This window comes from Octodon degus, unplaced genomic scaffold (assembly GCF_000260255.1).
Source record: "Octodon degus isolate 3935 unplaced genomic scaffold, OctDeg1.0 scaffold00030, whole genome shotgun sequence".
Lineage (NCBI taxonomy): Eukaryota > Metazoa > Chordata > Mammalia > Rodentia > Octodontidae > Octodon > Octodon degus.
The window spans coordinates 10,483,945-10,493,312 of record NW_004524606.1 but is presented as its reverse complement, the minus strand read 5'-3'; the positions used below and the strand labels follow the sequence as shown (position 1 = coordinate 10,493,312).

General features: G+C 48.6%; 1 protein-coding gene across 2 annotated transcripts in view; it reads left to right on the top strand.

The window, feature by feature from the left end:
* The first annotated feature begins 8,809 nt into the window (after positions 1-8,809).
* Positions 8,810-9,368, top strand: part of Rybp (RING1 and YY1 binding protein) — an 89,565-nt gene continuing 89,006 nt past the window's right edge. The window contains exon 1 of one of the 2 annotated variants that reach the window (XM_004629513.3): positions 8,810-9,050. In XM_004629513.3, the coding sequence (XP_004629570.1) occupies positions 9,019-9,050 (32 nt within the window). In that variant the 5' untranslated portion in view covers positions 8,810-9,018. Of the gene's footprint in view, positions 9,051-9,229; positions 9,308-9,368 lie in introns of those variants that run through there. The other variant, XM_023713320.1, reaches the window with a different exon arrangement.

Genomic DNA, 9,368 nt, shown 5'->3' with positions numbered 1-9,368 from the left:
AGTGGAGGACAGTGGCTGCTGCATGGCCAGGGAGGACACACAAACAAGCTGTCCTTGGCGATTGGGGATTAGGAGAGCACAGGGAGAATACTACAGCACTAGCCAAGTCACGCTTCCCTCCAGCTGTTCCTGCACCATAAAGTCTTGCTAAATGGCCAAGGGGTCTCAAATTCTCGATCTTCCTGCCTCAGTATCCCAAGTAGCAGTTGAGCTGGGCATGGTGGTGTGTGCCTGTAATCCCAGCACTCGGGAAGCTGAGGCAACAGAATTACAGCAAGTTCAACATCAGTGGAGTCAAGGCTGGCCTGAGCTATGCAGTGAGACCCTGTCACAAAACAAAACAAAGTAGCTGTTGGGATTATAGGGCTGTTCCAGTTTATTCAGTCTTAAAATGTTAAGTACGTCCCCTTTTCACAAATTATTAGTGAGTTCCTAGTATGCATGGAGACTTTCTCTAACTGGGCTAGGCACCAAGGATATGAGATTGATTCCAGCACTGAAAACAACAACAAAAAGAAATTATTAGTCCCAGCATTTAGGAAGCTGAGGCAGGAGGATCACCATGAGTTTGAGGCCAGCTTGGGCTATGTAGTGAGTTCAAGTCAGCCTGAACTACATAGGGAGACCTTGTATCAAAAACCAAACAAATATCAGTTGAAAACCAAATACTACATTATGGAATGCTGAGTCATGATAAGTGTATAAAGAAAGAAAAGCTTATGATGTTCTCTCTGAAGAGGAGACAGCCAGCAGACACCTGGACAATGAGTGACATGGAGCCATGCATATATCCAGGGGAAAAGGTAGAGAAGCTAGAAGGAGGGCCCTGGATAGCAAATAGCTAGAGGCTGTGGTATTACAGCTTAGCTGGGGGAGAAAGCAGGAGGCAGATGAAATTAGTGGGCCTTAAAGGCTACAGTCAAGATTCTGGATTTTTATCTATGAGTTGTAAGAAGCCTTGGGAGTCTTTTTGAGCAGGGACATGACTCTGTCACAGATATCCTTAAGGGACCCCTCAGACTACTGTTTACAAAAGGGAGTCTGAAGAACATGGTAGTCACAAAAGCTAGTGGCCAGATAGTTCCTCTGCTCCTTGCAGAGGCAAACATGGGTTACTCAGCCTCCTGTTGCTGAGTGGGGGTAGGACTCTGACCATGACACTGGAAGCACAAGTCACCTATGGTATATTCAGACCTAGTGGGAGTAGCCATTATGAGGCCAGCCAGAGCGCCATCCCAGGGACCAATGATGTCCATGGAGGAGGTTCAGCCAGCCTCTGATTTACTCAGCTTGTGGCTGCCAGAACAAAATACCAGATTGGGAAACTTAGAAAGAACAGAAACTCCATTCCTGCAGTTCTGGAGCCTGGGAAATCCATGACCACAGCATCAGCAGCTGGTGAGGGCCTCTCTGTCCAAGATGGTGCCACTTATGCTGCATCCTCCAGAAGGGAGGAACATATCCTCCCATGACAGAGGTAGAAGGGTAAAAAGGGCTGGACTCCCTCTGTCAGCCCTTTAATAAGAGCATTAATCTATTCCTGAGGGTGGCAGCCTCATAAGCTTAATGCTTCCCTCAAGGACCCACTTCCTGACACAGTTGCACAAAAATTTTGGAGATTCAGGTAGAGTCGTAGTTCACTCAAGGCATTTGTTTACAGAGAGAAATCAATCACAGGGATTTGGGGCTGTCATGGTAGCATGATTGGCTGTAGCCTGACAGGTCCTGGGAGCAAGAGGAAGAGGAGAGAGGGAGCCCAGTGTGCTTGGACCAGAGTCAGAGCAGCAGAGATGCTAAGAGGTCAGATTTATGATATGCACTGAAGGGCAAGGGCAAAGATGCACCAGCAAATGTTATGGGGTGTGAGAGAAAGAGAAGTCAAGGGTAACTCCTATGATTAAGGTCAGGCACACCATTACTCATGGTGTGAGGCACAGGGCAAAAGTACACAGAGCTAGTTGTTGTGGTTATCACTTTAAGATAGCAAGTAAATGGAATGTAGAGATGGGAAAGTTTTCAACCCAGAATGATGAGAGAAGTCAGATTTACTGGCAGATAATTATACATAGCAAAATGTAACCTTTCCAGTGCCCAGGTGTGAGCTTTGACTAATACAATTCATCTGTAAGCACCTCTCTAACATGCAGCCTATTTCCGCCCCCTCTTTGTTATCTTGGTGCCCCTTCCAAGTCTCTTTTGCAGTGAAATCCTTCTCCCCCTTGGAAAACACTGAACTACCCTCCATGTCTATAGTTCTGTCTGTTCTATAAATGGAATCACATAGTACATGACCTTCTGAGACTTGGCTTCTTTCCCTCAGGATACTGCATTTGACATTCACCCACAATTTGACATTTCATGGGCCAGTAGCTCCTTCCTTTTAATTGCTGAGTAGTAGTCCACAGCATGGATGTACCACAACTTGCTAATCAGTAGTAGCTGAAGGGCATTTGGGTTATTTCCAAATCTGGGTCACTGTGAATAAAGCAACTCTAAGTGTGTGCATATAGGTTACTGTGCAAACATATGCCTTCATTTCTCTTGGTAAATCCCTAGGAGTGGAACTGCTGGCTCATATGGTTGAGTGTATGTTTAACTTGATAAGAAACTGCCAAACTGTTTTCCAGAGGAAATGTACCATATTGCACTCCCACCGGCAGTGTGGGAGGGTTGCCCCACATCCACCCCAGCTCTTGGCACTGTCAGGTTTTTTGATTTAAGCTGTTCCCACATACAACGGTATCTCAGTGCGGTTTAAATTTAAATTTTCCCTAATGAAAACTGATGCAGAGGATTTTCTCCTGTGCTTATTAGCCACTCATATGTCTTTAAGCAAAAAGGCCATTCACATTCTTTTACTCATGTTTTCATCAGGTTGCTTGTCTTCGTATTGCATAGTAAATGTTCTTCACATATTCTGGATACAAGTCCTTTACCCAATGTGTTTTGCAAATATTTTCTTCAGTCTTTGACTTGTCTTCCTGTGTCTTTTAAATAGAAGTTAAATTTTGACAAAGTCTGAATTATCAACTTTTTCTTTAATTTACCTTTTCCTTGGTATTGTTTATAAGAAATCTTTTCCTTCCCAAGGCCACAAAATTTCTCTGTCTCTGTCTCTGTCTCTGTCTCTGTCTCTCCTTCCCTCTCTCCCTCCCTCCCTCCTTTTCTCCTTCCCTCCTTCCCTCCCTCTTTTCCTCTCTCTCCTCCCTTTTTAAGACTAAGTCCCATGATGTAGTCCAGGCAGGCTTTGAATTCACCCAGAGGCTCAGGTTGGCACTGAACTTTAGATTCTCCTGCCTCAGTTTTCTGAGAGCTGGAACTCCTGGCATGTATCACCAAAGTCAGGATTCTCACATATTTTCTTCTGGAAGTTTTATGTCTCACACTTAGTTTAATTTTGGTAAGTGGTCACAATTCTGACTTGTGACACTTCCTGCTGGGCTACTGTGGAAGAGGCAGATCTAACTTTATATTTTTGACAAGTGTATACATAGGTCACATTGCAACTGATTACAAAACCTGGTTAAGGTATAACATGGACATTCAGGGATGCTCCACCTCCCTTGGACTTGGGTTGCTTCTTCAGAGATCAATTGTATCTTCAGCTGCACTCTTCAGTGTGTCCAGTGACACCAGCCCACATCCTGAGTCCTTACCTGAAATGACTATAGGAATGGTATCCTTAGGTTCTCCCCAGATCCCAAGATGGTCTAAATGATTAATTGCTCCAAGAAATAATTTTCTCTCTTAAACCATTAAAAGAACATTCTGTGCAAAATAGGACAGTGATTCTTAGCAATTAGGATTGAAATTGTAATTTTTCTAGCTCTTGCTCTTCTTAGGTAGCTTTTTTCCTTGTTCCTCAGTTGCCACAGCTCTGAAAGTTTCATTAAGGATATTGGGATTGTGGTACCCTGAAAACTTTAAGGACCAGCTTAGTGAGGGGAGTAGTTGGGGAACCAACAGAGAACTGTAAACTTGTGATTTGGCCAACTGAGCTAATTTTAAGACAGGCAACCGGTAAATTCTATTGCTATTACTCCATTAAAGGAGGGATACTTAGGGGCATAGCTCAAGAGTAGATTGCCCTGAGTACAATTTCCCAATACCACACAAAGACAAAAAGGGGAGGAGGGTATTAGAATTAGTCAACACTCCAAGAAAATAAAAAAAAACAGGGATGAGATGATCTCAAAATAAAAATTAGCTCTTCCCAAAGTTTCACCATTGGTGAATGTACTTGTACCTAGGAAGTATTCCTGTATTTGCCCCTAATTTTCCTCATCATTGCAGGTTGTGGAAAATCTCAGCCTGGACTCATTTGGAACTTGAACCATCAGGAATAACCTTGGTGGGACATGGGAAAGGTCTGAACTGTTCCATAGAAAGGCTTTTTCATTCTTACTTGTTTTAACATATTTGTTGGATATTTCTAAGGTTTGAAGACTGAGACTTTATGAAGTTTCCTTCAGTTTTTCTTCCTAGGAGTAGCAGTTACAAATTTCAAGGCAAGAGGAAGCTGTGGTGTGAACTTCCAGGCCCTTCCTGTGGCTTGCAGCAATGGCTTTCCTATCTTTCTTGAGCAGGAGAAAGGAAGGATGCCCACTCCTACTGCCACTCCTGACCCGTTTCCCTGACCGCTCTAAGGGTCCTTCCATTAACTCTCCTCCCCAAAGGAGTCTGCCTCTCCAAGTGCCTCACTCATTAAGGCACAGGAGCACAGACAATCCTGAGTGGACAATTCTTGGCAAACCCATCAAGAGTTTCCACGGATGCATTTATTCAGGATCAAGCCCTCGTGTCCAGCTCAGCCCAGGCTGCCATGTGGGATGTAGCCAGATCCTGCCTCTCTCGCCTTTCCTTTCTCCAACTCCAACCACAGCTGCTTGCCTTCAGCTCCTCCAAAATATCACAATCCCGAACACTCTTGCCTTGTCTTTTCCTAGGTAACTTTTGCTTTTCCAGGGAACTCTCTCTACCTCACCAAGCTGTATCAGTGCTTTCTCTTCCTTAGTATACTCTTACCTTGAATCCTTTATTTATCTTTGTAGCAAGAGACACAGTTGTAATTAATTGCTTGTACGATATCTGGCCCCTTTAGTAGAATGTAAAGTATAGAAGGACAGGAATTAAGCCTGCCTGGCACATTTGATCTTTCAGTCTCTGGGGTTGCAGAAAGAACGACACAACAACAACAACAACAAATCCCTGTCATTGTGGATATGATGTTCTACTAGACCAAGAATCTGCTAAAGAAGGTAGGTGGACAGTGGGTATTTTGGTGGTGATACATGCCAAACAGAAAGTTGAAAGCACAAATGGAAGATTTAAGGTATTGCACTGTGGGCTGGAATATGAAATTCTTAGTTTGAGTGACCAGGACAAGCCTTACTGAAAATGTGACCTTTGAGAAAAGATCAGAAGGAAGGGAGGTAGCTGACCATGTTGATATCTGGGTAAAGTGCATTCTTAAGTAGAGGGCGTAGGAAGTACAAAGGCCCTAGGCTCTGAGGGTAGTGACTGCTCTAGGACCAGCAATGATGCTGGTTAGAGTAAGGTGGAATAAATGAGGGAAAAGAAGACAAAACACAAACGTTCTAAACTGTGAAAGGTTCTGGTGGCATCATACCAGACACTTGTTGGGGAGTGATTCTAACCAGCATCTACACTGACAGCACCAGTTTCAAATAGCTTCTAAAACCAGTAATTCTTTCAAATGAAATATGAAACGGCAGTTCAAGACAGGCAACAGAGGGGCAAGGAGGGACTGTTACGTCTCATTTGTCCCCTGGCCCCACACCAGTCCAGGGCAACTTCTTGGAGGTGGCTTTGTTGGCTACCCAGCTCTGGCTGAAATTTCTCAGCCTAAAGCCACCTGGCATGGAATTTTCTGCTCTTAAGAAGGGGGAGATTTTCAATAGGTATTTACCTCCAATAGGTGAATGAAACTGGACCTTCACAGTTATTCCAGTGAGGATTTCCTAGGAATTAGCTGTTTATTTTGAAACATGTCTTTCCTAAAACTATTTCAAAAACTGTTTCTTTTTTGGCAAAAAGGGTGACAGAGGACAAAGATATAAAAAGATGTACTAAAAAAAACCTAATGTCCTTCAAATAAAAATAAATTGTAACTGCAATAGAGTTCTACACAATTCAGAAAGAGAAATGGACCACTGACATGGGCATCAATGTGGAAGAATAGTATAAATTTTATGTTAAGCAAAAAGTGCCAGCCAGGGCCAGGGAGATACCTTAGTACAATAAGCACCTGCCTGGCAAATGCAGGGTCCTGAGTTCAATCTCCAGTACTGCAAGAAAAAATAAAAAAGTGCCAGCCAGATTCAAGAGTAGATCCCACACTGCCTTCATGAATAGGCAAAACTAATCTCTGCGGACAGAAATTGGAATACTGGTTACCTGAGAAGGTAGTGGAGGACATGTCCCAGGGAGAATGAAAATGTCTCACAACACCTTTGTCTACATTGTGATATAAGGATGTTAACGATATGCACTGAGGTGTGAAATGATCTGTGTACTTTGTCAATAATAATAATAATAATAATAATAATAATAGTCACTTTCCCCCATCCTATGGTTATCAGTTCTCTAGAGACCACTCCTTTAGTAGGATTTTTGTCTCTTTCAGGGCCTGTGATCTAATCCAGGGTCTCCCCACATACCAGGCAATATACTTCAGCAGACTGGTGGAATTTTTCTTTTTGGATTTTTGAGACAGACAGGGTCTTGCTATGTAGTCTAGATTGGCCATGAACTCACAATTCTCCTGCCTCAGCATTTCTCATGCTGGAAGTATAGATGTGCACCACCGTACCAGGCTTCCAGGAACTTTTCTCCCTCCCTCTTTCTGCTTTTTGGTACAGGGAAGTTAAGTCTAGGGCCTTCACATTGAACTACATCCCAAGCCCAGGTCATCTCTCTCTCTCTCTCTCTCTCTCTCTCTCTCTCTCTCTCTCTCTCTCCCCCCCTCCCCCAAGGTCTTGTTGTGTAGTAGTGTAGTGTAGGTTGGCCTTGAACTCATGTGCCTCAGACTGACCTCAAACGCATGGGGATCTTTCAGCCTCAGTTTCCCAAGTGCAAGCAGGCATCACAGTCTTGTGCCACCCCACTCCCCAAATCTGTCTAAAAATGCTAAATTCCTAGGTCAGCTGGAATTTGTGATCTTCCAGCCTCAGCCCCGCAGAATGCTGGGATTACCAGCTTTACCCAGCTAGGAAGATTCTTAATGTTCCTTGTGTCTCACCAGGGGTAGCGTCCTAGAGAGACACTGAAGGCTGCAGATTGTGGCATCAGGCCACACAGCTCCTGTGCCTGGTCCTCAGTTCCCTTTCAGGCCCCACTGTCCCTAGGGTTCCACTCCCTGGCTTTTTCCTCTCCTCCCACCCTGCCTGGGAAGGCATCTCTGGCAGCCAGGGCCAGGAAGGTTGCTGGCCATTGCTTGCTAAGCAACTTTGCTTCTCCTGGGTGCTCCTGACTGGAGAGGACACAGTGTGCTGATTGTTGTCACACTGCCTCATTTATTCTCTCCCTTCTGATGCCTGGACTGGTCCTATGACTTCCTGCTCCCTGGTTCTGCAAGAGGTAAGCCTCCCTTGCGTGGGGCATGCTGATAACATCCTACTCAGCGTTTGCATGTTAACCAGGCTAGGCCCTTCCTTATCTTCCCTCCACATCCCACCCCCACCCCCTGCTTTAAGCACCATCCTGTGTCCTTGTCCCTCCTACCACGTGAGACTTCAGTCCATCCAAGTCCTACTTTTTTTCTTGGGTCCTCCCCCTACAGTGCCTTCCGAGTGCCCAAAGGTAGAGGGTCTTGAGTGGTTAATTTGCCTGGCGCGTTCTTGGAGTCTAGTGGAAAGTGAGGGGCAGTGCCCATGCCCCATCTTCAACGATTGTGTGGAAAGTGGTGTGCAATCCAGGCCCAAGCGTTTCCCAAATGCTGCGTGCTTACCCTCCATTGTGTCTGAATTTTCCAATCATAGCAGGAGGGTTACTAGCCTCATTTTAGAGATGCAGGAGCTGCAGCACGAGGTTAGAATGCAGGCATGTGGTTGTCAGGATCCGAATAGCAACTTCTCTAGGGAAACGCCCTACTCAGGCGCGCGCGCGCGCGCGCGCGTGCGTGTGCGTGTGTGTGTGTGTGTGTATGTTGGGGTGGTCCGAGCAAGAGTGGGTGCAAAGCTCAAGGTTTGGCTTTTCGGGCTTTCAGTTACACCACCCCTTTTCTGGAGAGTTCCCTTGGGGTGGGGGCTTTGGGTTGGCATAAGGATTGGAAGCAGGCACTTGGGAAGTGGCATATACAAAGCTCCGCGTGGCAGAAGACTACAAGTGTAGGAAACGCGGACCAAACGAGGCCCTTCCAGCTCTCGGGGAATTGTGAGACTCGGGGCGCCGCGGGCGGTGCGCCTGCGAGAAGCCCCCGCGCCTTGTGCAAACTGCGAGGAACTACTTGCTGGAACGTCCTCGGGCCTGGGTCCGAGCGGCAATCCAGAGGGGCGGTTGCACAGGGCGCCAAGCCCGCTGCCAGCTCGCGGGCGCGGTCACACGCGCCCCACCGAGCTCCCTAGCTCCGCCGAGCCGGGCCGCGGGGCCACCGGCAGGCACGCGCGCCCCCCGCGCGCACACACTCCCGGGCACGCACACCGACCGCCCGGCCCACGTCCGCCACACCCCGCCCTCCCCCGCGCCCCGCCCTCGCGGCGCCCGCCGCCGCTTTCCCATTGGCTTCCTGGCGTGTGACGCGCGGCGCCCGGCCCCGCCCCTCGTCAGTCACTCGGCGGAGGCGGCGCTGGCGGGGACTAGTCTCGTCCGGAGACTGGCAGCAGCAGCGGCGGCGGCAGCGGCGGCGGCGGCCGGAGCTCGAGCTCGAGCCCTAGCGGCTGAGGGCGGGCGGGCGGGCGCGGGGGAGGGAGGGGGCCGGTCCGCGAAGACTCTCGGACGGCCTTTCTCCTCGGAGCGGCGCCGGGTGCGGCTGTGGGGGGGCTGGGGTACAGCCCATCCATGACCATGGGCGACAAGAAGAGCCCGACCAGGTACCTGCTCCGAGCCGAGGGGGCGGAAGGGGCGGGCGGCGGGGGCCGGCGGCGACTAGGCCCCAGAGCCACCCGGGCGGGGGGAGGCGCGGCTAAGATGGAGATCCGGGGGCGGGGGGAGGCGGCGGCGGGAGGCGGTGTCGCTCCCGCTCGGGGCCGGCGGCCGTGCGCGCCGCAGCCATGGCGGCGGCTCCTCAGCCGCCCTCCGCCGCCGCCGCCGCCGCCGCCGCCTCCCAGACAAAGGGAGATTTAACCAGGTGGGGAGGGAGGAGGGCGGGCGCGAGCCTGGGAGGGAGAGGGAAGGAGCCGGCCCCCCCG